Source organism: Zootoca vivipara, chromosome 15 (assembly GCF_965207765.1).
Source record: "Zootoca vivipara chromosome 15, rZooViv2.hap1.1, whole genome shotgun sequence".
Classification (NCBI taxonomy): domain Eukaryota; kingdom Metazoa; phylum Chordata; class Lepidosauria; order Squamata; family Lacertidae; genus Zootoca; species Zootoca vivipara.
Genome location: NC_142598.1, coordinates 10,727,204 through 10,755,017, shown reverse-complemented (window position 1 = coordinate 10,755,017; position 27,814 = coordinate 10,727,204). Strand labels below are relative to the sequence as shown.

The following is a 27,814-nucleotide window of genomic DNA, read 5'->3' as shown; positions in this document are numbered from 1 at the left end:
GTTGAAGAAGGCCCCCCCCGCCTTTTCCCATGTAGCAGGGGCCCAAAGGGCCCCAATTAAGGTGATAATGTAAATCCTTATAAATCCTGGAATATGCTTATATTAGTGAATTATGGTAACCTGTTGCTTTAAAGAAACTGATGATTCAGCAAGAAGCCGTCCCTACTGGGATAGAAGGTCATCTAATACGTAAATCACAAAGAAGCAATTCATGAACTAGAACATAAATTGTTACATCCACACGTAACACAGGTTCCCATACATGCAAACTAACAATATGTAACAGATCATGGTAAGAATCAAAGTTTAGTTAGCAACGCTTATTGCGCATGCGTATTAGATTAGGTAATGATGTACGTATTAAATATGAAATGAGGTGAATATTAAATATTAAATGATGTAATGATTTATGTGATTGGTTAAATTGAAATCCTTTGTCTGAAATGTTATAAATACCCCTGCCGCACCTTTGGGCGGGGTTCCAGTATTCCGAAATGATTCTACTGTAACCTTATTGCTTTGCAATAAACATAATGGACTCCTAACTCCTCTTGTCTCTGAGTTTTATTGGCTAACTCAGAAGATAAGCCATTTTTGGCTTACAACATTTGGTGCCGTGAATTCTCGGATGTACGGTACCAAGGTTGAAGCAGGACGATTTGGGACATTTTTCTCTTCTACTACTTCGGCCGAGTCGGAGGATTTTTCTTCAATTCGTTCTTAAGAACCAACAAAGCTTTTGCAGTTGATATTTGAAATTACAAATACAAGATCCATAACTGTTTTAACAAGCCCTCCAGGAGACAAAAGCCAAAACCAAAAAACAACCCAAACGCCGAAACAACACTTTTCTCATACCTGTATTTCTGTTTAGCTGCAAATTATTTACTTCAGTCATTCAGAACTGAACTTCGTTGTTTCATAAATTATATTAACACTCAAAATTGGTTACATCTCATTTGTTGTAGTAGTTCTATAAAATTAATGCTTTAAAACAATTGACCATTATTTGACAATACTTAAGAGGTCAACTGACCTCCCCCCCCCTCTCTTTTTTCACCAGTTCATTTATAGACAGCAGAAGGGAAGGGACGACACAATTAGCTCCTTTTCTTCCTGACAGAGTCCGGTAAGGCAAATTCTAAACCTGGTCGTAGACATTTCTGTGCCTGAAGTGGAGAGTTGCAATAATCCCGCTCGTCTCCTGGAACAGAACTCATTTTTCTAAAGGAGGCCCAAAGAAAGCGGGAGAAAATTGTGTCCTTACTCAAAGCAACTGTTTCGGAGTAAAGCCTGGCCACTCAAGGGGATCGGTGGATGTGGTGATCCCTCGTTGGCATAAATACAGATATCTTCCTTAGCCTCGATGCAAAATCCCAAACAACATGGAATTGTGTGCAAGAGACGGCCTTGAAGATCAAACTACCCACAGAAAGCAGTCCCATGCCTTAGCCGTGGGCGAGTGCCTTCTGATGCAGAAAAACATGTTCTCCAAAGTAGATTCCAGTCTTAGCCTACTCACATTTCATTTAAGATCCCATATTCTTTTAATCTTAAACCAGTGAGCATGCTGCAATCTTCCTGTGCAACAATCCGGGGGAAACAGATTGATTTACTGATACCTGATTGAAATGCAAGCCATGCCCAGCACAATTGTCTTCACTGCAGGACCACAGAGGCTGCGGAATGGGATTAGATGTGTCATCCTTAAAAACAGGCCTACCTGCCTGATCTAGAACAGAATCTGTTCCAAACCAAAACAGCTACAAGGCCACGGACTGGAAGAGGATGGGAAGGATACTTGAGCTGAACCCCAGAGCAAATCCTGCACAGGACGAGGCAGGAAAAGCCTTGCCCTTCGCCCCAGTGTTTTGAAACAGCTTCCCCACCCCTTGCAACGCAGAGGCTTTGTCAAAATCCATCCTGTAGCATCCCGAACCTGCCAGGCGCCAGCCAGATGTCAGACGCTTGAGGGAAACAGAGCAGAACCTTTGCGCCGGTCTTTCGGAGGCAAATGTGGCACTTGAAAAGGCTGGTGCGCAGGCAGCGTGGAAAGCTCCAAGGTCTTCAAAAGCTTTGCCTTGACTCACTCCTGGCATGACCTTTTAGAAGTCTTTTTTCTTCCAAAATAAAACCTTTTTTAAAAAAAAATCAACAAACTAAAGCAAAACTGCATTTCCCCGCTGCAACTGTCTGGCAAGCCTGCTAATCCCATAGGGAGCCTGGGAAAAGCCGGTATACACAGGCCAGCAATAAATCAGTCGGGACTATTGCAGCGCCAGTTCAAGACTGGGGGAGATACTGGTTAGAACTCTAGTCCCCTCCCCCTCCCCCTGGTCCCCCAAGTGTCTGTCGCTCAGACACCAAGGACTGTCTCAACGGCTCTCTGTGGAACCGGCACATAAGGTCGCAGCCCACAGGAGGCAAGGATTTCGGCTGCCCCCTCCCGTCCCAGTCCCTGCCGGAAGACAGGGCACGGGAGGCATTGTCAGTCTCAAGAGGTCCACATGCAGGTCCATGCCCAGCAATGATCGGCCAAGGCAGTCCTCCTCGCTCTCTGTCACAGCGCTCAGTTCACCACCAGGGCGTTCTCCTGCAGTGGGGTTCTTGGGGGCAGGGTTCAAGGAGGGGAAAAAGAGGGTCCTTGAGAAATAATCTTGCAATGGATAATACAGTGGTACCTCTACTTACGAATAACTCTACTTATGAATGTTTCTACTTACGAACGGAGCTCCGTCCGCCATCTTGGATGCGGTTTAGATAGGATTTTTTCTACTTGCGAATTTTTAGATAGGGTTGCTTCGACTTACGAATTTTTTCTCCTAATGCATTCCTATGGGATTCGACTCACAATTTTTTTTTTGACTTACAAATGTGCGTTCGGAACGCATTAAATCCGTAAGTAGAGGTACCACTGCAGATCGCAAATGCTGTGGAGAGAACGTGAATTGCAAAACAATGTGGGGCCGGACACAAAATGGGCGCTGACTGGTGAAGTGGAGACAAACAACTACTGAAAAGTGAAATATGAAATGCAGAAAATAAAGAAAATCATCAAACCATCAGTTCTAGCATGCGGGGGGGCCACCTGAATTATATCATTTGGTATCTGAATGATTGGTATCAGTAATTGTATATTATTATTCAGCATTGTTATAATGAGGGTGTTATTGGACTGTAATTGAAAACTAATAAAAATTATTTTCAAGATGTGAAATACGGTGGAGAAGATAAAGATGGCAGCAAGACGAAAAAAAAGTAAAATTAATATAAAATAGTAATGATTTAAAGTGGACAGGCAGGGGGACGTATGACTTTCGTTTTTTAGGGGAATATATTGTATATACGAGCAGAAATTGATAAATCGACAGCTGATGGATAAGGGGTAAGGGAATTTAAAAGAAATACTGGTAATAACTGTAAATTGAATCAAAAAATAAAAAATAATCCTTCCAGTAGCACCTTAGAGGCCAGCTACGTTTGTCATAGGTATGAGCTTTCGTGTGCATGCATACCTATGACAAAGCTCATACCTATGACAAACTTACGTTGGCCTCTAAGGTGTTACTGGAAGGATTTTTTTTTTATTTTTTGTTTCGACTACGTCAGACCAACATGGCTACCTACCTGTAACTTGTAAATTGAATATAAGGAATGAAATGCGAATTAGAAATAAATATGTAATATCAAGCAATGGGGAAAAGTTGGGACGCATTTAGGATGAAGAGGGGGAAGACAACTTTTCGGAAAAATTGTATCCAATTTGATGCAATTTGGTATTGATGCGTTAAAAATTTGGAAAACTAATAAATATTATTTTAAAAAGAAAAAGGAGGGAGAAGAGAGAACCATCAAGCTTTGCGCCCCGAGTGCCCCCTCCCCAAAGATGTGTCCCGGGCTCCAAGCGCTGGTTTCTCTGCCCCAATGAGTCCTTTAATACCTGTTCTGGAGGCACAGCCCAGACCTCCTGCACAGAAGAGGAATTTGGGGAGGGGCAAAGTGAGGTCTTATGGGACGCGGGTGGCGCAGTGGTAGATAAATAGGTACCACTCTGGCGGGAAGGTAAACGGCGCTTCCATGCGCTGCTCTGGTTTCGCCAGAAGCGCCTTAGTCATGCTGGCCACATGACCCGGAAAAACTGTCTGCAGACAAACGCTTGCTTCCTCGGCCAGTAAAGCGAGATGAGCGCCACAACCCCAGTGTCATTCATAACTGGACTTAACTGCCAGGGGTCCTTTACCTTTTTCATTTTTTTTAAGGTGGGGTTGGTTCTTGGAGTACAAACGGGGCCTGGTCACCCAAATGGCTGGAGCCCAAGAACGGGCGTTCAGAATAGCGGGAAAGTCACTCGAGACCCATCCCTTGCAGACTCACCTCTCACAGCAGCAGAAGACCGAACATGAGGAACCACTGTCCCGGCGGAACTTGCCCGATTTGGGGCTGTCTTTGCACTCGGCTATGTAAGCATGGAGCTGGGTGACTGCCGCTTCCCCCTCACATTGATGCTGCAAGAGCAAGAGACAGGGTTTGCATAGCAGTACCTAGGGGTCAGAGCAGTTCTGGGACTGCAGGAAGGAGAGGACTCCTATCGGATGCAAAAATTCAGACAGTGTCTCTGGACTGGCGCTGTTAGGATCTCTTACTCTCGAGTAGGACCCTGGTAGAGACACATGCCCGGCTGGCATGTTCTCTCCCTCCTGGTAGATCGTTCGGGAGCTTCAAGAGCTTTCTCCAGCCCGAACACTACAGCGACTGATGCCAACCGACATCAGCACACTTACGGATCTGCAGAGTTTGCGCAATTGCGTAACAGAACTCAGTAGCACAACATTTGGCTAATCTACGTTTATTTACATATAAACACACACGGAGCACTGCAACATGGCTCCCTCTCTCTCTCTAGCATCAGGCAGCAAAGAGAGTGAACAAAGGACAATAGTCCCAACTTCACGGAAACACAGTAACACATACATCCCGTCTTCGTCACTTCCCACTGTGGAATGTAAACATACATGTCAAGTGATAGACAACAATCCCATGAATGCAAACACGGGGAATGAATCTCCAACAGGCTAGGCCTCAGGGCTGGAGTCAGATGCAGCTCAGAAGCAGCAGCAGAGCCAGCTGTTAGTGAAGTTTACTTCTTTATTCAAGGCAACGAACAAACACCCAGCAACACTCTCAATAGATCTTGACAGGGTGGATAAAAATCAATTACTGTTTTATTTATAAAAATAAAAAAATGGATTTTTAAAATTTAAATCAGATTTTTAAAATAAAATGCTTTTGGAGGAAAATATATTTCTAAAGATAGTTTCCTATTTAAGTTACATTATAGTCCAAAGGCCATCAGGAAATAAGGATTTAAGTTTTTCATGTGTGCTAAAACTCAGTCTAAGGGTTGTTTTTTTATTTTTAAAAAAAGCCATTTAACCACATCAGTTAACAAACATGGATACATATGCTATAATGTTATTGTTTTAGTTAAATAAATGGTTTAAATTGTTATTAAGGAAATGATTATTTTTCTCCTTCCATTAAAGTACAGCTGAAAAGTTGTCTAAATATAAACAGTTAACTTATTAAACCTCAAAATAATTTCATAATGATCTGTCGATGTATTTCTAAGAGTATAACCAAATCAGTAGTTTTTGATATAACTGTAAAAACTACTCTGGAAATTTATTATTCCAAAAATGAAGCCTTCCATCTGGTTGGAAATATTAAGATTATACCAGCAAGAATGAGTCTTTTGTAAAAAGAAAAAGAAAAAAGATTTAAATCAAGTCTTACTGACTAGTGATTTAAATCAAGTCCCACGGACTAGTGATTTAAATTGTGATTTAAATCGATTTGATTTAAATCAAATCCACCCTGGGTCTTGCCCTACGGAGCAGTTGTCAGGACTGATGGTCCTCCCATTCCACCCCTTCTAAGGCTCACCTCTGCTGGATGTTTCCCAAGCAGTCTCAAACTGCATCTGGACACCTCTGACCTCAGTTTTGCTCTACGCATCACTCTGCATGTCCTTGGAGACAAGGGAGCAGGAGAGGCAGGCTCTCTGTATTCTTCTGCAGCCTTGTGCCCCTCTTCTGCACCAGAACTGCTCTCTGTCACAGGCTCTTCATGCTCACTAAATCCTGTTGTCCCTTCTTACCTTCCCATACCAATCCCCAGGCTTTGAAGCTTCCTCCTCTTTGGTTTCCCTTGGGAGTTCACCAGCTGGTGCCCCCCACCACTCCTGGTCATCCAAGCCAGTCCTGGCACTCCTGGTCATTCAGCCAGAATAGCAACACACATGCCCAATCTCTGCCTCTAACTCAGGTTAATATCAGGATAAAGCAAGCCGCAAGACTGGAGGTGCATTGCTTTGTCAAGGCCTCTGAGAGAAGCTGCTCAAGTCCGAGAAAGGACAGGGCTAACCTTGATGGTCTCGTAGGAGCCAGTGATGAGAGCAATGAAGAGGCTGAGCACCATGTAGATGAACAGGCTGATGAAAGTGTACAGGTAGAGCTGGCTGAAAAGCCACACCAAGTAGCTGTTCTGCTGCATCGCGGCAAAGGTCACAAACATGTCGTCCCCGTTGATGAGCGAGAAAAGGCACTCTGACACCATCGAGAGGGTGCGGAACTGAAACCAAAACAGCAGACAAGAGCTGAGGACAAGCGAGGCCTCAAATCTGGAGACAATAGGTGAGTGGGAGAAACAGCCATTTATGACGACGATGACTTTCAGGTTTATACATTGCAATAATTTTACAGTCATTTTAACATTTCAAAACTTGACTTCCTTCCCCCTCTTTCTGCGGTTCCTTAAATTTATTTTTAGTATCTTCTGTGTATCTAAATTAACTTAATTTGTTCATTTATGCATCTACTTTAAATATATACTCTTATGAAACTGCAGGTTATTACAATAATCCTGCCAATGTTCTTATCTGTTTACAATTTGTCTGAATATTCAATAAACCATTTCCATTTATAAATGGAACCATTTATAAAAAGTTTGTTATCTTGATTTCTTATATTTCTAGTAAGTTTACTATTTCTGCATATTCCATACTTCTTTTCATTTTTGGAAATGGAAAAAATAATAATAATGATGATGATTTGTTTTATACATTTCAATAATTTTATAATGATTTTAACATTTCAAAACTTGACTTCCTACCCCCTCTTTCTGCAGTTCCTTAAATTTATTTTTAATATTTTCTGCATATCTAAATTGACTTAATTTGCCCATTTATTCATCTACTTTAAATACTCTTATAAAACTAGAAAGAAGAAGAAGAAGTAGTCCCAGAGAAAGAAGAACGGATACAAAAACTTATGGATTATGCCGAGATGGCAAAACTTACTTGAAGAATAAGAAATCAGGATCATTTCATGTGTCAACACGAATAGAAGTTATTAATATTGCAGTTGTTGTTTAAGGGATTATTATTATGACTGGAATGTAATGGAAATGAGTAAGATTTTGGAATGCAGAAATAACGCAAATAAATCAAACCACCAATTCTAGCATGCGGGGGCCCACTTTATCTAAATTCTATAATTCTGTACTTGAATTGATCGGCATTAATAATTGTATAATAAATTGGAAGTTATTAATGTTGCAGTTGTGGCTTAAGGGATTATTATGTAATTGAAATTAATAAGGTTTTGGAACTGACTGGTGAAGTGGAGACAAAAAATGAAATATGAAATGCAGAAGAAAATAATTAAACCAACAAGTCTAGCATGCGGGGGCCACCTAAATTATATAATTCGGTATTTCAATGATTAGTATTATCAATTGTTTGGTATTGTTATGATGAGGCTATTACTGGATTGCAATTGAAAAATTAATAAAAAAAATTATTTTATATAAAAAAGCTACAACTACTTGGCTCTGTTGTAGTGTTAACTCTTCCAAGATTTAGGCAACCATTCCTTTCCCCAAGGAAGAGGCATATTAATGGTGACAATGATCTGAAAAGTTCATTGCTTCATTTGCACTGAAGCTGGTGGCTCCATGACAGTTCTGTCCCCTGCTCCCCTTCCACATACCTTGACATGGTAGGGTCCCAGCACAATCCAACCACAGAAGCAGTAGCCCAAGTAGATGACGGCCACACAGCAGCAGAATCGGATGACGTTGGGGAGGGCAACCCGCATGGTGACAATGAGGATCTAGGGAGACAGCAAGCGAGAAAACTTGAGTGGGAAAATGCCGTCCTCAATTTGGATCAGAGAGACCCGGTTACCAGGGCCGTCTTAAGCCCACCCAGCGCCCCCCTCCAGCACCTCTCCAAGGGCCTGGGAGTGCCAAGCGGACCGCAGCAGCAGCGGGAGGCCACCTCCGAGGACTCCGCACTGCGCCTCCTTCTCGTTTCCCCAGCGCTGGGTTCCGCTCAGTCTAGCTTCGCCACCAGCGCGCGCACCGCGGGACCAGCAAGAGCTGCTTGGGCGCTATGCGCGCGCTGGTGGCGAAGCTCGACTGAACGGAACCCAGCGCTGGGGAAACGAGAAGGAAGTGCAGTGCGGAGTTCTCGGAGAAGGAGCGCAGTCCTGGCCAGATCGCCGGAACCCTGCGCTCACTTGGCGCCCTTCCAGCGCCTGGCGCCGTGGTTCTCCACGCCACTAGCCTCTATGGCTAGGACAGGCCTGCCGGTTACAAGTCCCAGGTTGGCTGTTGTCTTGGTGAAATTAGTAGTGACCCAGATAAGGAACATTGAGGCTGCAAAAGCACCGGGGAACAGGCAGGAGATGCACAGCGCAAATACAACATTTGTTTTGGGGTACAGAATCCATCACCTTGGAAATCTCAAGTTTCTCATATGCGGTGGAAATATAAGGTAGTAAAAGAATTCTGGGGATATATAATGGATTGTGAAAAAAATGTTCAAAATAACCTTTTCTTAAAAACCCGAAGCTTTTCTTTTAGGAATTCTAGGTGCCGAACTCCCAACGGATCAGAAAAGACTATTTATGTATCTGATCACTGCTGCTCGGATGTTATTAGCTCAGAGATAGAAAGAAGACAGAGGCCCTAACCAGATAAAAATGGCAGATTGAGTTGATGGACTATGCCGAATTGGCAAAAATGACCGGAAGAATCAGAAATCAGGAAGACCAACATTTTAATAAGGAATGGGGAAAATATATACTTTACCTTAAAAACCATTGTAAACAATTATTAGTAGGATTGGAATAACACGTAGTTTAATGTTGAATTTTGGGTATAATAGAGATTTAAAAGATTTTGATTAAAGGAGGATTAATCCAGGAGGAAAAGGTAAATAGAAGGACCCACAAGGGGAAGAAGGAAGTTCAGGAGTTTTTGGAATTCTGTTTCTATGTTGCTTGTTTGATAATTGCTCGCAAATTTCAAAATTTGAAAAATTAAATAATTAAAACAAAAACAAAAGCAGCTTTGTTTGTCAACATTTAGCAGGTGAAACTCTTCCTGATAAGGAGATGCCAGGAAGCACCATCTGCTAAAATTTTGCATTTCATGCAGTTATTAAAGGCACGGGAGTTGTACGATGGAAAAAAATATGGATCCCTAATGCGGATCTGTAAGGAAATTTCAACTGGGTGGAATTCAGCACACCTGAACCTCAAAACTAATCTCAGGTTTCATTTTTTTCAAAAGATAAAATAAAGGATTCATTTTGGGATCTTGCTCCTTCCTATATATATAGGGCATGAAAAAGCAAGCTTACATTGTACTTCTGGAAGAAGCTGAGATAACGCATGACGCCGACCCAAACCAGGAGTGTAGAGGTGCCCAGGAGGATTCCACATACGTCATAGTTGGCAAAGTTCTGCAAATAAACAACACATTGTGCAGGGTTGCTCTTTAGGTGTGGTGAGAGCAGGGTCTCTTCTGCCCAGACTGTAGCCCCAGGATCTGAGGCCTTCTTCCCTGGGCTGTAGCCTTCAGGCTGCCTGGTGTCAAGGCTTCAGGAAATCCTATCCCTCCCCCGGTGGGATGCCGAGAAGCAGAAAAACAAAGAGAGTTCTTACCAAGTAGTTTATTCAATATTCACAGAGAGAAAGAGAGAGAGAGAGGAAGGATGCAGTCTCTCTTAGATAATGGCGTTGCTCCGAGTAAAGTCCCACCACCTCAGTCCCTCCTATTCTACGTCACCCTTCTGTGCTTTCTGCCTCTGAGATTTCTGTTCTGCTACTCTCATGGCACACATGGTTCTGGAAGAGGGGGGATCAGGAATGCTTTCAAGAGACACTCAGTTTGTTAGCTGTCTCTCCTTTGGTGTTTCTTTTTCCTGCTGCTCTCCCATTATTTACCAGCTTTCCCCCTCTGCAGACTCTGAACCATGCCCTTCTGCAAACCACTGTTCTAAATCTATACTGCCCTCCTCTTCTCGGGAAGGTGCAGGGGGGGGCCACTCCCACCATTCCTCCTCAGTCCAGCCCCTGACACCTGGACCGTTTCTTACCTTGGACTCGATTCCAATCTTCATGATGGTTCCAGACACAGTAAGGATGTCGCTCACCACCAGCAGGATGTACCAACCATTCACAAATTCCATGCGGTCGGACAGGCAGATCTCTTGATTGTAGCGGCGCTTGAAAAAATGGCTGAACTCCTGTGCAAAGAAAAGGAGCTGCCTGTGAGCTTCCCACCTCCTGCAAAACACATGGCCACTTGTTCCCTCCTGTCAAAGTCCCTGCCGCCCTCGATTGCTCTCCTTTCCTGCTTCCCTTGCTCCAGAAGGGGGAGATAATGACTTCTACTGTTACGCTTGGAAGACCCCAACCATGATATGCAAGTCTAGACAGCAACACAGTTTTTTTGAGGCAAGCGCTAGCTATTCTGCAATGGAGGGGGGAAACTAGGGCTGGGCGATATCTGGTTTCCAACATCGTGATATATTACCAACTAAACATTGCGATATACTGATATATCACAATATCTGAAATAAGGATGGAGCCACCTAGAGGCACTGACTGGCTTCACGGTTTTTCCCTACATTGTGATTTTTGCATAGCTCGCGTGCGCGCGTGCACACACACACCAGGATTCACAATATATTGGCAGGTCAAAAACTATGAAACCAATACAAGATATGGACCTCATATCGGGGTTGGATGATATATTGCTATATCACTCAGCCCGAGAAAAAAACCTGGCTGACATAGGTCCCCACTGCAAGGAGAATATGGCACTGGAATCTCTGCAGAATGAAAGCTGCTGGATCTCACAACCACAGAATTTTTAATTTTGAAAGCAAATTTTTGATTGCTACATTAAGCATTGCCTTAAGCAGCCGATGAAGTTTTCACCAATGTCCTTGGCTAACGCCCCGGGCAAACATCTCATCACCATTCCGCCCCATCCTAACGTTTTTCATTAGCACCTTAGAGACCAACTAAGCTTGTCATTGGGATGAGCTTTCGTGTGCATGCACACTTCTTCAGATACATGCACACAAAAGCTCATACCAATGACAAACTTAGTTGGTCTCTAAGGTGCTACTGAAATGAATTTTTTTTTATTTTGTTTCGACTATACCAGACCAACATGGCTACCTACCTGTAACTAGAACAGGCATCCCCAAACTTCGGCCCTCCAGATGTTTTGGACTACAATTCCCATCTTCCCCGACCACTGGTCCTGTTAGCTAGGGATCATGGGAGTTGTAGGCCAAAACATCTGGAGGGCCGCAATTTGGGGATGCCTGAACTAGAACATTTTTCATGTTCTTCTTTTAAAAGTTGTTTTGGCACACTATTCCCCACCCCACCCTGCTACAACCACCAGATCTCCCTGCAATTTTATGTGCCTGTGTTCTAGAGGGGTTGTAGTCACTTGGTGGCCTTTCAAGCCCTCCCCCTCCCTATTTCTGCACTCCACACAACTATTGCTGTGGCAGGTCCTCGTGCCATGGCCTGGCCAGACCTTGAGTTGCACGGGTTCCAGGTTTACGAATGCAAACATACTTTGGAATATTTGTCTGCTTGCTGCACCAATGCTACAATCACTTTCGGCTACTGCTCTTTACTGGAGCGGATTAGCGCAACAAAGCAGCACCCTGAAATCTGTGTGAGGCGCAGGGTTGTCCACAGCTCAGTGACAAGAGCACAGACTTTTCACGCAGAAAGTCCTGGGTGGCACGTCCGTAAATGGGGATGACCTAGCAATGCTCACATGCTGCAGGAGAAGCCCCCTGATGATGGAGCGGCCACACAAGATGAAAGACAGCACACAGATGAGGAGCACAACCACGTCAAAGAACATCCGGAAGCTGTTGTCTCCTGCAAGAAAGAAGAAAGGCAGCGGTTGGTTTCTAGAAAATGCGGGGAGCTAGAGAACAAGGAAATGGTCACACTCCCCACCCGCGGAATTTTCAGTCCAAATAGGCTTGCTCAGAGAGCCCAGAGGTTGGTGGGTTGGACGAAAGTTTGTGCAGGCAGCAAAAATGATGCTATGAGGCACACGGAAGATGTCCTGGGGTTTCTGGAGAGAAAAGTAGGCTAGCTGGAGCAGGGACAGAGAGCATTGTGGGAAAGGGGGGGGGGGCAAAGGTGGTTTGCTAAAAGCAAAAGGAAAGATGGGAGAGGAAGAGAGAACAGCCTGAGCTGTAGGGACTTAGGACTGATTGAGCCTAATTGGGATTAAAAAAACACGCAGGACAAAGACTTTGGGATCACTGGGAATATAAGCCATTTGGTTGCGACCATCGTAAAAAGGGCCAATTCAGTGCTAGAAATATAAGGTATATAAGGTATAGTTTTGGTCATCCCAGTCCTTCAATGAAAAGTTTATGTGCTTGAGATGGTCCAGAAAAAGGACAAATAAGCCTTAGTGGTGCAAACATCCTTCCTTTTGAAGGAAATCTTAATGAGGTTGAGGCTTTTGAATTTAGAAGATGAAAATCACCAGCTAATGAGGCGGATATGACAAAGAGTTTAAACGTTATCAGCATTGTGGACATCAGTTTGCGAAACTGGATACTAGAGCCAGTATGTTTCTTTTTGCAGCATAAACTTATGAAATGAATTGTCTCGGGCTTTGGCAAGTCATTAAAATAACAAAGAATTGAGAGCAAAATAAAAAAATTCCTTCAGTAGCACCTTAAAGACCAACTAAGTTTTTATTTTGGTATGAGCTTTTGTGTGCATACACACTTCGTCAGATACCAGGTATCTGCTACTGAAGAATTTTTTTTATTTTGCTTCGACTCAGACCAACACGGCTACCTACCTGTAAGGAATTGAGAGGTTACCATAATCAAAGATGCAATTCAATGGGTTCATGAATGGGTTAAGTCAACCATGTGGAGGCTGAGGCTAGCCTTATGGACACATTCAGATTTACAGTGTCATGAAAAAGCCAAATGTCCTTTAAGCCAATTAGGATATTGATTCTTATTGGCCAGGAACTAAAGACCAAGCCCTTAAAAAAATCTGCAAACAGTCCCTGGGCAGTGCTTTAAGCGCTGCTCTTATACAGGTGAGGTGCTGCTTTCGGAAAGGTTTACGCTTGTACTGTGTTGCTCCCCCTGAAACCCCCTGATACCTTTGCCAGAGACACTGGGGTCTTTGCATTCCTGGATATCCACTTTGTTGTCCAAGTGAATCTTCACTCGGCCACTGTGTGCTTTATTGTCAAATGTGATCTGGGGGTGGAGGAGGAGTAGAAGAAGAAAAGAATGACAATGTACATCCTGGGGGGAAATTCCACCGGGCAGCAGAGCAGAAGAAGTCCCAGAGCACCATCTCCGGCCCTCTCAGTCCAGCGTGCGAATGAGGGGTCCTCAAACACAGGCAGAGAGGAGGCAAAAGCACCACCTCCTCAAGCATCCTTACTCACTGTGATGGAAAAGGTGTAGCAGTCTGGGATTTCGTTGTTGATGATGGTTTGGATGTTGATGGCTTTCAGCTTAAACCGGATGGTGACATTGATGAGCCTGGCAGAGACAAGACGTTGGAGGGTCAGCTCCATCAGTTTCCCACTGAATGACCGCAAACAGAATGGAGCGCCTCTCTTGTCGGAAAAACTGAAGGGAGCTGAGCCTTGTAAACTCAGGAAAAAAGGAGGTAAAAACTGCACATTTTGAAAACCATGTGTCAGGCTTCAGGGACTTGCCGCCCCCCCCCTTTGGCCTTAGATAAGCAGAACAAAGCAAAAGGAGTTTCTTACCAGTTAGAAATTTTAATGATCACAGCGAGAGAAGAAAGAATCCATTCCTCGGAATGAAGATGCTCCCAATTAAGGGTTCCACTCACTTCCTCCCTATTCCCCCTGTCACTCCTGCGTCTTGCAACCTGATCTCACAACCATTGTGCTTTCTGGGCTGCCTCCTTATCTGCTCTCCTTGACCTTGGCTGAGCGGATGGGCGCTTTCCAGAGAAAGTGAGTCTGTTCACTCTCTCTCTCCCAGTTCTTCTCCTCCTAGCTGTTCCCCACCCAGTACTTCCCAGCTTCTGCCTTCTGAACTATGTCCCTCTGCAAATCACTGTTCCAAATTTATACCACCTCCCTGTTCCTGGGAAGATTTAGGATCCTGATCAGGAGCAGGGGGAGGCTCCCACCATTCCTCCTCAGTGAAGCCCTCCTCAGCACGGTCCCTGACATACAAAAATCTGGGTACAAAAATCGATGGCTGCAACATGTCAATTGATAAATGTAAGAAACCTTCAGATCTGCAAAGTTGTGCTCCCAAAAATGTAATGGGAGGCAGGAAGCCTCAATGATTTAAAAATAAAGTTGCAAGGGAAAACATGAATTCCCCACCCCATGAATTCCCCCAGTTGGAGTGTGTGTTTCTTACCCTTCCAGCTATTGTAAATACCAAAAAAATGTGTCTATTTACTTGTAAAACTTGAGAGTAAAGTTCCTGTAGCTGCGGTGTGGCTCCAGGAGGGCTCCAGACGTTTCCTCAGAGTCCTGGGCAGAAGGTATATTCTGTGGAGAATCTACGCCAAGGCAATCTACACAGAAAAGAGGAACAGATTCCAGGCCTTGACACATTCAGGTGTGTAGGGGCAGCATTGGGGAGAAAGGAAAAAACGCCTGCAGTTTTGTAGTATCTTCCCAAACTAAAGTTACACCTGCCACTCATTTCTTATTTGTAAAAGGTAAAATGCAGAGAATAGCAGTCTGTAAACATACCTCCTGCACAAACAAGGCAACTTCCCCCAATCTGGGTCACAGATCGATACGAGTCAAGTAACTTAGAAACTTGAAAGAAGCACAACTCGGAAAATCAGAAAGTGTAAAGAGCAGAGCTTCCAGGTTTTACAAGGAACTGTGCCTTAACTCTAAATGCACACCTTTCCTCTAAACTAGGCTTGCCATACGTCAGGAAAATTCCTGACATGTCCTGTTTTCAGGTGTAAAAATGGCATGGGGGGGATTTGGCAAATCTGCAAAATGTCAGGGAAAACTTCGATGTATGGCAAAGTATGGAAAAAGCAGCAGGTTTGTTCCAAATACAAACCTCAACAATTTTAGTGTGTTTCGAACCCCCCCCCCCAAAAAAACTCAACCATTTTGTAGGTGTCAGGACTTTTTGAAATATGGCAACCCTACTCTAAACCCCAGTGTGGAACTCAAACAGCAAGATGGGTCGTCTTCACAGGAGCAGAGCATACCCCTGGATGGTAAAGTCCAGTCAAAGGTGACTATGGGGTTGTGGCGCTCATCTCGCTTTCAGGCTGAGAAAGCCGGCGTTTGTCAGCACACAGAAACACCGTTTACCTTCCCGTCACAGTGGTACCTATTTATCTACTTGCACTTTTGACGTGCTTTCAAACTGCTAGGTTGGCAGGAGCTGGGACCGAGCAACAGGAGCTCACACCGTTGCGTGGATTCGAACCGCCGACCTTCCATTCGGCAAGCCCAAGAGCCTCAGTGGTTTAGACCACAGCGCCACCCGTGTCCCCCCGCAGAGCATAGAGGATACTAGAGGCTCTAGGAAAGGCACTTGCTCACCTGTGATGACTTTGGGGTCGATGTTGAAGGTGTCATTGGCCGGGTCAATCCTTCCTTTCCGGTAGTAATGCTGACAAAGCATGAGCGCCGACTGGTTTGCGCTCCCCGCCTGCACGTAAGCATAGCGTCCGACTGTCTCGTTTGCAACGGCCAGGTACTAAAGGGGGAAGTTGCAATGGTCATCCTGGTCAAGTCCAGCTGCCTTGCCCTTCCCCACCAGCTGTGTACCCACTTCTCACCTTGTCCACCGCATAGATCATGTGCTCATAGACATCTGCCTGTGTATAAACCGCATGGGTCTCCTCTGCCCCATCCACATAGTTCTTCAGGAAGAGGTGCTTGAAGGTCATCGTGTTCTCCTCTTTGAAGGTGACCACCATCTGATTGCTGAGCCCAAAGAGGACAAGCTGTGCGGAGGGGAGGCAGAGAGCAGGGACCAAGCAGAGAAGCAGTTAAGAATCTATGACACACTGGGCAATAGTTAAAAAGTAAAGGTAAAGGTAAAGGGACCCCTGACAGTTAAGTCCAGTCGCGAACAACTCTGGAGTTGCGGCGCTCATCTCGCTTTACTGGCCGAGGGAGCAGATGTTTGACCGCACACAGTTTTTCCGGGTCACGTGGCCAGCATGACTAAGCCACTTCTGGCGGAACTAGAGCAGCGCACGGAAACGTCGTTTACCTTCCTGCTGGAGCGGTACCTATTTATCTACTTGCACTTTGACGTGCTTTCGAACTGCTAGGTTGGCAGGAGCAGGGACCGAACAACGGGAGCTCACCCCGTCACAGGGATTTGAACTGCCGACCTTCCGGTCAGCAAGCCCTAGGCTCAGGGGTTTACACCACAGCACCACCCGTGTCCCCTTGGGCAATAGTTATAGGACATAATATAGATTTTAATTTTCCAGATTCATTTCTTTTAGAAACGTTTCAGTTTAATATTTGGTAAACGAGGGGCTCTATGTCCTTTTCAAGGGGGTTTCAGCATCGTAAGTCTGTTTGTGTTGCAGTTTATCTGGGTCTGAGGTAACTTCTATTTCTGCTCGTCTTACTTTCGTATTGTTAAAATTTGGCCGTATCTGCGCTACATATTTAAAGCTCTAGGATACCATTTTTGAATAGTGGGGTTGGGGCTCCCTCAGGGTCAACCCCCCATCCTCCAGCACTCATTCCCCACCCCAGGGTGTGGGGAGGGAATCCTTCAAAGCCACCATAGGCTCACACTACTTCTATACTAATCATACTACTTCCAGTATTGGAGGCAGCCTAGCTTACCTCAGAGGGTTATTGTGAGGACAATTTGGACAGGGACAGCTTGTCCAGTTTGTCCCTGTGGCCAGCATGACTAAACCGCTTCTGGCACAATGGGACACTGTGACAGAAGCCAGAGTGCACGGAAACGCCGTTTACCTTCCTGCCAGAGCGGTACCTATTTATCTACTTGCACTGGCGTGCTTTCAAACTGCTAGGTTGGCAGAAGCTGGGACAGAGCAACGGGAGCTCACACCATCACGGGGACTCAAACCGCCGACCTTCCGAACAGCAAGCCCAAGAGGCTCAGTGGTTTAGACCACAGCACCACCCGCACCTCACATACCTGAATGGTGACTATTAGGATCTTGATCAGCTGGAGCACCAGTTTGAATGGCTTGCGGCCTTTGGCACGAAACTTGTCACAGGGGCTCATGAAGAAATACTTCAGACGCCTGCGGAGCTCATCTTCTTCTGGTTGAAGGGAAGCAAAACCCACGCTCGGCCTCGTGTCCCCATCCTGGGACCCATAGCTATTCACTGGGGTCAGCAGCTTCTGTGTCTCTGCAAAGAGGGGGGAAGGCACACAAGTTTCTACAGTCATGCCATAAGGAAGGGGACTGAAATCCTTTCTGTTCACATCAGCGTGATCCAGAGATTCCTGTGGTTTAGCAAGATTAGGCTACTCAAGCACTGAAACATACAGTGTTACAGCAATTAACCCCATCAAAGCATAGCCCAAATTTACATCCCCTGATACACAAGAATCTGACAAATCAACACGAAATAAAATCCACAGCTTTGCAGCGTTCACAGCAATGTCCTCCGCCCTTACCCATCCCGCAGTTTCGGAGTCAGCTGCTTTCAGAAGTCTCTCTCACAAGACCAGCTTTGTGACTTCTCGCCGCTTTTCGATCCCCTTCGAGGCGTTCCGTTTGCCAGCGAGGACCTAGGAACAACACGAGCGCATGTCTTTGAAGGCGCAGCCATGGCAAATTATGCCTATGCGCAACATCAGCCACAGCAGCTCTAGGAAATGTGAGCAGGCGAGACAGGCCTTGCCACAAAACAGCTCATTTTGCTGTTCGTGATGCTGTTGTGCAAAGCGAGCACAAAACAGCTGCTCCCAGTGAGACAACCCTGTGTTTCTTGTTACTAGTCCAAAGAGGAAGTTCCACACGGGATCTAAACTGCTGATTGGCACAGACACAAAGTTCAGCACACTGAACAAAAGAAACTACAGTGTTGTACGCTTCAGCATGCGCACACACATACACACACACCCTAAAATCCAAGACATGCCCTCTGAGAGCCTCTGAAGGCAGGAGAGTTCCCTAAACCAAATATAAATATGCATTTCTATCCCACTATTCATCCGCCACCATTTTTTTCTCAATCAACCCTGTGAGGTTGGTTAGGATCAGGCACCCCCAAACTGCTGCCCTCCAGATGTTTTGGCCTACAACTCCCATGATCCCTAGCTAACAGGACCAGTGGTCGGGGAAGATGAGAATTGTGGTCCAAAAAATCTGGAGGGCCGAAGTTTGGGGATGTCTGGTTAGGATGAAATCGAGCAGCTAGCCGCAGGTCACCCAGTTAGCTTGATGCTTTAGCTGAGATTCCTGCACTGCAGGGAGGGGGCAGACTAGATGACCACTGGGGTCCCTTCCAACTTTACCATTCTATGATTCTATTATCCTAGCTCATTTCACTAACTGCTGCACTACACTTGCTCTCAGGTAACCCCACCTCTGTCTCCTTAAAAAGGCTCTGCTGCTGAGATTTTGCAGTCTTTCACTAAAGCCTAGCAATTTCAGCACACGCCCAACCAATCGTGACAAAGGACAACCAACTCCTTGAAGAAGGAATTTTTTGCACATTTCTGCATCGGCAGCCGTGACAATACCCGTATTATTGTTTTGAAACTAAACGTAGTGATCTGCTTTAGTGGATTTCCACTGAAAGCAGTTTTACTATGCCACATAAGGAGAGAACGGCAAATTGCACACATTTGAAAAATAATCATACACTAGGCTACTGTCCTTGTGAACACATGTAAGTTAGAATCATAGAATCACAGAGTTGGAAGAGACCACAAGGGCCATCCAGTCCAACCCCCTGCCAAGCAGGAAACACCATCAAAGCATTCTTGACATATGCCTGTCAAGCCTCTGCTTAAAGACCTCCAAAGAAGGAGACTCCACCACACTCCTTGGTAGCAAATTCCAGCTGAACAGGGCAAGCCAGGTTAAATATTTAGAGAATGCCTTATTTTTTAGAATTTGTCAGCTAAGGAATGAGAAGCGCTTTGGGACCTATTTCTGCCCCATTCTTCTATTTCTGCCTTCGGAGAAGCCCAACTCTTTCCCCACACAAACCTACCTGTTAAAGATTAGCTAGGCGGTGCCAGGCTTATGTGGTGGAGACTAGGGAGCGCATCTGAAGGGATGCAAGGCTTGTACCCCATGGAACATGTGGGTTTTTCCCAAGCACCCGCTTGCAACAAATGCACAGAGCAGAGGGAGAGAACTGGCAAGGCAAGCTCTCACTAAGAGCAGTTTGTACAGCTGTTGAGCAACTTCAGGTTTCCACCTGACGTAATCAGAAAACCTGAAAGGTTGGGTAGGGGCATTTTGAACTCCATCTGGGTGCAAAGATTCAAAAGCGGCATGAGAAAGTCTGGGGGAAATGATTCACGGACTCCGAGTAGGCTTGCCAAGATGTATAAGCCTGAATCAGGTAAGTGCTGGAGATGCAAAGAGGTGGAGGGGACATTCTTTCATATGTGGTGGACTTGTAAAAGGGTAAATGATCCATAATGAATTGGGAAAAATGTTTTAAAGTACTTTCCCAAAAAAAACCAGAGTCCTTCCTCTTGGGGATAACGGAGACTGAAATTCCCATGTGTCAAAGCCCGTGTTTTGTTGCACGGTGGCGCTGTGGGTTAAACCACAGAGCCTAGGGCTTGCCGATCAGAAGGTCGGCGGTTCGAATCCCTGCAACGGGGTGAGCTCCCATTACTCGGTCCCACCTCCTGCCAACCTAGCAGTTCGAAAGCACATCAAAGTGCAAGTAGATAAATAGGGACCGCTACAGCGGGAAGGTAAACAGCATTTCCATGTGCTGCTCTGGTTCGCCAGAAGCGGCTTAGTCATGCTGGCCACATGACCTGGAAGCTGTACGCTGCCTCCCTCGGCCAATAGAGTTAGAGGAGTGCCACAACCCCAGAGTCGGTCACAACTGGACCTAACCTTTACCTTTACCTTTACCACTACAGCCTGTGTTTTGTTAGCCCCCCAAAAGGAAAACGAGTGAGGTCCCAACCAAAGAAGAATGTCAACTTAAATTGACAGAATATGCACAACTTGCAGACTTAACATACAGAATAGGAGAACAAGAAGAACATACATTTAGAGGACATTGGAAGACGTTTATGGAATATATGGGAAATATATATTTCCCATATATGGGAAACGCTGGCAACATTAAGATAAATTCAACTGTGTAAATAAGATTTGATGGGTGCAATAATGGAATGCTGAACGGTATAGTTTTTGTAAAATATGCAGGGATTTATGATATGCAAAATAAACCGTGGAAAGAGAAGAAGGGAAGTCATTGATATCTTAAGGATGTAAAATGAGTATTTTAAATTGTAAAAGAGAAAATTTAATTAAAATTATATATATATATATATATAGAGAGAGAGAGAGAGAGAGAGAGAGAGAGAAAGTCAGGGGAAAGAGGAGAGAGAAGAAAATAGAGGAATGGGTAGGACTGGACACACTTTCGATGAGTAAAGGAGAAGCAGAAACAAATTGGAATGGGATGCTGCAGAGTTTGGTCCCAGCAGATTCAGGCATCTTCTAGTTCACCACAGAAACTGTCCCTCTTTATTCAGGTATTTTATTCTTGACACTATTGATCCTGCCATTCTCGGTTTCTGCTTCCAGACTTTGGGAGTCCCTCCCCAGAGAAGTCAGACCGGCTCCCGGAGAAGAAGACCTTTCTTCTTACGGGAACCGACTGCTTTTAATAAAAGTGTCCGTGCCGTGCTGTTTTTATTGCAATTATCAGTACATTTTAAATAGATCTTACACCACCCATGTACATAGTTTTAAGAGCCAGTGTGATGTCGTGGTTGGAGTGTCGGACTAGGGCTTGGTAGACCACTTGGTGACCTTGGGGGCCAGTCACTGACCTACCTCAAAGAGTTGCTGTGTGGATTAAATGAGGAGGGGGAGAACTATGTACACAACCCTGGGCTCCTTAGAGGAAAAGGTGGGGTAGAAATGCAATCAATCAATCAATCAATCGTTTGTTTTTAATGAAATGATTGGTGCTCCCCACCACTATGTTTTTAGCTGTTTTAGCAGTGGAAGACAGGAGTGCCTGGCGTGCTCTGGTCCATGGGGTCACAAAGAGTCGACTAAACAACAACAAATTTTTATGGATAAACTGCCTTGAGTCCATCTCAGGGAAAAAAGGTGGAATAATAATAATAATAATAATAATAATAATAATAATAATAATAATAGCAATAGCAGCCAAATAGCAATAGCAGCCAGCCTGCAGTAGACTACCCTGCTCCTGCTCTGATAGGATCTCATCCATTTGATTGGATCACGTGTGTTATTGTTCTCTGCATAGTCCTGGGACAACCCCCCCCTCCCCTAAATGGCTCTTCAATTGTGTGGCAACTTGTTGACCGCATTCTCCTTCCCTCCCCGTTCGCAGGATCCGTCTCCTTCCCTCCCCCCCCCACCCACCCCAGGCGAGGCTGCATCAAGGTGCGCTGGGGGGCAAACGGTCGCACCTCCCTCCCTCCCTCCGTGCCGCAGCCCCGATCCAACCCGCCTCCCCCCCAGCCCCCGATGCGGGCAGCTTTCCCGCAGCGAAAATAAAGGTCGTCGGGATCCCCCGGGCACGCGTCCCTCCTACAAGTCACGTCTGTTTTCGCCACTTCGGGTGACAGACTACCAGGCGCCCTTTGGATTTCCCTCCCGGAATCGCAACGCCGGAACAACTCTTGTCTACACGCGCCCGTGCATGCACACGTTCAACATCGTTTGTTTTTTATAAACACATAAAAGCCTCGTTTTGTCGGGGTTGGGGGGACGACGACAGCTGGACTCTCTTACCTCCTTCGCGGCCGGCTCGGAAAGTAGCAACAAGAGGATCCCAACATCCGGTCAGGAGCCCAGAAGGGGCGGGGAAGGGCGGGGCGAGGTGGCGTCAGAGCCAGCGGGGAGGAGGGGGGAGGTGTGGGAGGAGGCGGCGCTGGATTTCCGGGCATAGAATGTGGCAGAGGCGCGGGATTTAATTTAGAGGTGCTCGCGCTTCAACTCGGAGCTGCACACGTTTCAGTTCGGATATGCACGCGTTTATATGCACGCGCTTTAATCCAGATGTGCACGCGTTTGAAGTCTGATGTGCACGCGTTTATATGCACACGCTTTAATTCGGGTATGCACGCGTTTGAACTCTGATATGCACGCGTTTATATGCACGTGCTTTAATTCAGATATGCCGGTGTTTGAACTCAGATGTGTCCGTGTTTTACGTCTGATACAGGGCCGGATTTAGGTTTGATGAGGCCCTAAGCTACTGGAGGTAATGGGGCCCTCTGTCCAGCTGTCCTTTGTCAACAACAAATTGTCGCTGTTTTTTGTGTTGATTATATGCTATATATATGGTCATTTAGGGACCTAATAGGTCCATACACAACACAAAACACTGTTGCTATGTGTAAGTTTTATTTCATTCCCCCCCCCTTAAATTTTGGCAATGTGCATCCAGGTATTTTTTCTTTAATTTTTTGGGGGGGGGGCTCCAAGAGAGTGGGGCCCTAAGCTATAGCTTGTTTAGCTCATACGTAAATCTGGCACTGGTCTGATATGCACACGTTGCAATTCACATAGGCCCGTGTTTTAACTCTGATATGCACCGGGATGCGGGTGGCGCTGTGGGTTAAACCACTGAGCCTTGGGCAGTTCGAATCTCGCGACGGGGTGAGCTCCCGTTGCTCTGTCCCTGCTCCTGCCAACCTAGCAGTTCGAAAGCATGTCAAAGTGCAAGTAGATAAATAGGTACCGCTCCGGCGGGAAGGTAAACGGTGTTTCTGTGCGCTGCTCTGATTCGCCAGAAGGGGCTTAGTCATGCTGACCACATGACCTGGAAGCTGTACGCCGGCTCCCTCGGCCAATAACGCGAGATGAGCGCCGCAACCCCAGAGTCGGTCACAACTGGACCTAATGGTCAGGGGTCCCTTTGCCTTTATGCGCCATTTTAATTCAGATTTGCACAGCTTCACTCTGATATATGCACACACTTTAACTCCAGGTACAGATGCAGCCTGTGGTTTTATCACAACATGTTAATAATTTAAGTGACCTGCTCATTTTGTGTTTTGTCTTGTATTGCCACTTTATTATGTCACGGTGACTCTACAGCAAAATAACATTTAGAAGAAAAGTAATGCTAGAACCATAGGATTGTAGAGTTGGAAGGGACCCTGAGGGTCAACTCCTGGCAATGCAAGGAATATCTTGTCCAATGTGGGGCTTGAACCCATGGCCCTGAAGTTAAGAGTCTCATGCTCTACCAACTGATAAAATGTTTGGTACCACATAAAAACACATTTGGGGTAACGACAAAGATTAAATGGCACCTTTAAGCCAAACACCAGTGCTCAGTTGAATACAGTACTAATTTGGAAGCAAGACTTATTGGGAGGCAAGGCACATTGCACTCCCCAACAATGCAAAATGGAGATAACAATATTTGTAAAAAGAAGCAGCAAGATGTTGGGTCTCTAGTCATTCACTTTCCGCTTTGCCCTTTGCTCTCTGCGTATGGAGAGGTGCCCTTTGCTAGGCTGATTGCTTGGACAGATGACAACGATCGATCTATATTTTCTCATAGGGAGGCCTGGGGACACTCTGGTTAATAATCTACACACAGAGTGGGATCTGAGATAAGTGGGATGTGTGTTTGTGAAGCAAAGAAGGAAGAGAAAATTAGCTGGACCTAAATCAAATCCTCAACATGCTACTAATACCCTGGTATTGATATCAATATCTTTTCTACAGACATAGAAACTGTTCTTTTCTGATCCAAGTGAAATAGGAATTTGGGGGGGGGGGCTTGAAGACCCAGAGAAGTAAGGGTTCTTCAGGGTTTCCTGAGCCAAGGCATTATTATGTATGTTTTCTGGGGAAGTTGTGAAAGGGTTTAGGTGATAGCTATGCAAAAGAGGCAAGGCGTATCCAGGTGAAGGTCAAGTGGGGATTATTTCTCCCGTTGAGCAAGGGGTAACCCTTCCTTGACCTCCGTATCTGGCAGGGAAAAAATGGCTCCTGTTAGGTCATCGTTCCCCTCTGTATATTTGTGGACCCATGGAACCTGTGCATGGTGTTCACCCTCCTACAACACAAGGTTCAACCACAACGTATGTAGAACCTATGGAATTTGCCCAGTGATGCCAAGTGCAGCAAACATTTCACTAAATGTGCTGTCAGGTGCTTTTTTTCTTGCAAAGGTGAAGGACATGCAATTTTTTTCAAAATCTATGCGGTACCATAGAGACCAAACTATTTTGTGCCATGGGTTTTCATAAGGCTAGTGCGCTTATCAGATAGCTTGGAAAGAACTTCTAAAAGGCAACATTTCGGGGACTCGCCAGGTGGGCACTTTTTAAAGGTTTTACAGCCTATATTTCTGTGCTTTTCTTTGCTGCCTGCTTTGCAGTGTTAAATCTCAGCGGCAGTTCTCTCACCAAAGAGTACTGTGGTCCCCTCCATGTAGGTTTTTTTCTAATGTTTTTGTACTTTTGCAAAACTTGGGCATTCCCCCCCCCCCCGGCCCAAGCCTGGAGACACCTCCATCTTCTTTGTGGACTGTGGCTACTTAAGGATTGGCACTCACTTCTTTAGAAGAGGGAAATATTTTCTCTTTCACGCAAAAACGTTTCCGATTCTTAATAAATGTCAGTGATTTTGAACTTGGATTTGAAGACTGAAAAAATAGTGGCTTATAGAAAATAGAATAGTTGGATGTTAATGAGTGAATACTATATTTAGGTGACAGAGAGCCAGAAGTATTTCCATTTTCTTTTTCTTCTCTCTTTTTCTTTTTTCTTCTTATTGCTCTTGTTCCTTTTTAGGTTTAAGATTTAAGAAAGATTAAAAAAAATTCTTTTATTCTGGTGTACAGTATTAGAAAAAGATACTTTGTAATGGGCATGAATGTTATATATCTTTTGATAAGTATCAATAAAAATATATATATTTTACATAGAGAAGGAACATGCAAATTTTTCCAAGAGGCAAAGCGACTATACTATTTTTTTTAGCACTCTCTCATCCAAAGGTTACAGACTCTGGTCTTCTTATGATCAGGACCAAGGAGAGCACTCAATCAACATGAAGTGTAAACAAGGGAGCCTCTTCCAACCTAAGCCACAAAGCCTGCCTTAAGATGTGCTCCTTTACAACTCAGGAAGTAGATTCTCTTACTGATACCAGACAGGCTCTACGGCAGGCAGAGAAACCAGCGCTTGGAGCCCAGGACACATCTTTGGGGAGGGGGCACTCGGGGCGCAAAGCTTGATGGTTCTCTCTTCTCCCTCCTTTTTCTTTTTCTTTTTAAAATAATATTTATTAGTTTTCCAAATTTTTAACGCATCAATACCAAATTACATCAAATTGGATACAATTTTTCCGAAAAGTTGTCTTCCCCCTCTTCATCCTAAATGCGTCCCAACTTTCCCCCATAGTTTGGTGTTACATGTTTATTTCTAATTCGCATTTCATTCCTTATATTCAATTTACAAGTTACAGGTAGGTAGCTGTGTTGGTCGGACGTAGTTGAAACAAAAAATTAAAAAAATCCCTTCCAGTAGCACCTTAGAGACCAACTAAGTTTGTCATAGGTATGAGCTTTCGTGTGCATGCACACTTATTGAAAAGCTCATACCTATGACAAACTTAGTTGGCCTCTAAGGCAGGCATCCCCAAACTGCGGCCCTCCAGATGTTTTGGCCTACAACTCCCATGATTCCTAGCTAAGAGGACCAGTGGTCAGGGATGATGGGAATTGTAGTCCAAAACATCTGGAGGGCCGAAGTTTGGGGATGCCTGCTCTACGGCCAATGTTGTGCAGCAAACTGCTGTGGAGATGGCTGATCTTCTGTGCGTGCTGTTATAAGAATTTTAAGGTCTTGGATATATAATAAATGTTCATAAATGTACAAGGCAAACACGTACATAAATATATAAACCAATGACTGAAAACAGTACAGAAAAAGTCCTGAAACTATTTTGACTCTCCTAAATCAAATATTTCTCTGCAAGGAGGAAGGAAATGGGAAAAGCTTTCCAATTGTCTTTGGACTGAAGGGGCTTACACCTCCCTGTAAATACAGTCTGGCAACTATCTGTTAAGCTGAGCACACTATCAATATGCGTAAGAGATTCAGGAACTATGTATTTACCATCTCAAAGGAATAGTCAGGCTACCCAGGAAATGCAATCAGATAAGGCATTACTTTATCAGGTCTCCCTGACAGGAGAGAAGCCGGCATACTCAGATTTTTGCTGTAGACCACCCTTTTCTGTGATGTAGTTGTGACATGTCTGGGGTGGTGGTCTTGGGCTACACCCCTTCTGTGATGTATGCATGATGCTTCTGGGGGTGGCCTTGGACTGGAGGGTGGGCAATTTTAAATGTCTATATAAAGGGCAGGCATGCTTTTGTTCTGGGGTCCTCCTCTCCTGTGTGAGAGAGAACACCCTGTTGCAACAGTTAATAAAGATCAAACTTATTAGCTGCTTTGCTTCACAACATTCTCTGGTTGGCCTCTGTTCTTTTCTCCTACTGATGGAGGACCTACAAAGGACTCTATGAGGGCTCTTGTGTACCCCTTAAGGCAGGCATCCCCAAACTGCGGCCCTCCAGATGTTTCGGCCTACAACTCCCATGATCCCTAGCTAACAGGACCAGTGGTCGGGGAAGATGGGAATTGTAGTCCAAAACATCTGGAGGGCCGAAGTTTGGGGATGCCTGCCTTAAGGGAATGAGGGCAGATTTTGTTTATTACAATGCCGTTATCTGTCAGGGATCTACAGCAAAATCAAAACTGCATTTTATGGTCAAAACGTTTCATCTTTAATGTAGCACAGAGCTATTGCTAGCATCTTCACGAAGGCCACCATAAATCTCTTTGCACTTTGCAGTGCAGGCTGGAACGCTGGAACAGAGACTTCCAATCTTGTGCATCTCCCCGATCATTGCTGGGTACGCACTGGCTCCACCTGTAGCCACAGCCCATTTTCTGCCCGTAGAATTAATGCCGGCAAACGGCGCACGGCTTGGCTCTCATCCAGCCTCACCACAAACCTCAGCAGGGTCAAGGCCAGGGCCACCTTCAGCTCCGACATAGCAAAGTTCTGCCCAATGCAGTTCCTGCAAAGGTAAAAGAGGTCAGTGTCGTGGAAGAGGCTCCCCAACATTCCTTTCCCCCACCACACTGCCAAGAGGAAATAATGGATCAAGGTGAGAATGTAAGGAGAGCAGGCAACAATCATTCCGTGGGCCAAAGACGTAGGTCATCGTATTGATA

The 27,814-nt window shown here is 45.1% G+C and overlaps 2 protein-coding genes across 8 annotated transcripts in view; both read right to left on the bottom strand.

The window, feature by feature from the left end:
* Nucleotides 1–842: 842 nt before the first annotated feature.
* On the bottom strand, nt 843–22,432 carry MCOLN1 (mucolipin TRP cation channel 1). The gene is made up of 15 exons (XM_035141215.3): nt 22,335–22,432; nt 18,029–18,142; nt 17,540–17,757; nt 16,185–16,352; nt 15,946–16,102; nt 14,825–14,942; nt 13,822–13,918; nt 13,528–13,627; nt 12,157–12,263; nt 10,445–10,594; nt 9,707–9,808; nt 8,049–8,171; nt 6,424–6,630; nt 4,375–4,505; nt 843–2,606 (listed from the first exon to the last, which is right to left on the bottom strand). The coding sequence occupies exons 2-15, from the start codon at nt 18,030–18,032 to the stop codon at nt 2,570–2,572; spliced, it is 1,719 nt and encodes a 572-aa protein (XP_034997106.1). The 5' UTR covers nt 18,033–18,142; nt 22,335–22,432; the 3' UTR covers nt 843–2,569.
* A 3,548-nt stretch (nt 22,433–25,980) lies between these two features.
* Nucleotides 25,981–27,814, bottom strand: part of CYP4F22 (cytochrome P450 family 4 subfamily F member 22) — a 45,814-nt gene continuing 43,980 nt past the window's right edge. For 4 of the 7 annotated variants that reach the window (XM_088658789.1, XM_088658790.1, XM_035141016.3 and 1 more), the window contains one exon: nt 25,981–27,657. In XM_088658789.1, the coding sequence (XP_088514915.1) occupies nt 27,480–27,657 (178 nt within the window). In that variant the 3' untranslated portion in view covers nt 25,981–27,479. The remainder of the gene's footprint in view (nt 27,658–27,814) is intronic. The other 3 variants (XM_088658787.1, XM_088658788.1, XM_088658786.1) reach the window with 1 other exon arrangement.

What these genes read in the sequence shown, in the direction of transcription:
- MCOLN1 (XM_035141215.3), bottom strand. An exon ending in TCCTAATAGTCACCATTCAG is followed by an intron (nt 16,353 to 17,539) that starts GTATGTGAGGTG and finishes CCCTCCGCACAG; the next exon opens with CTTGTCCTCTTTGGGCTCAG. An exon ending in GCTACACCTTTTCCATCACA is followed by an intron (nt 13,628 to 13,821) that starts GTGAGTAAGGAT and finishes CTCCACCCCCAG; the next exon opens with ATCACATTTGACAATAAAGC.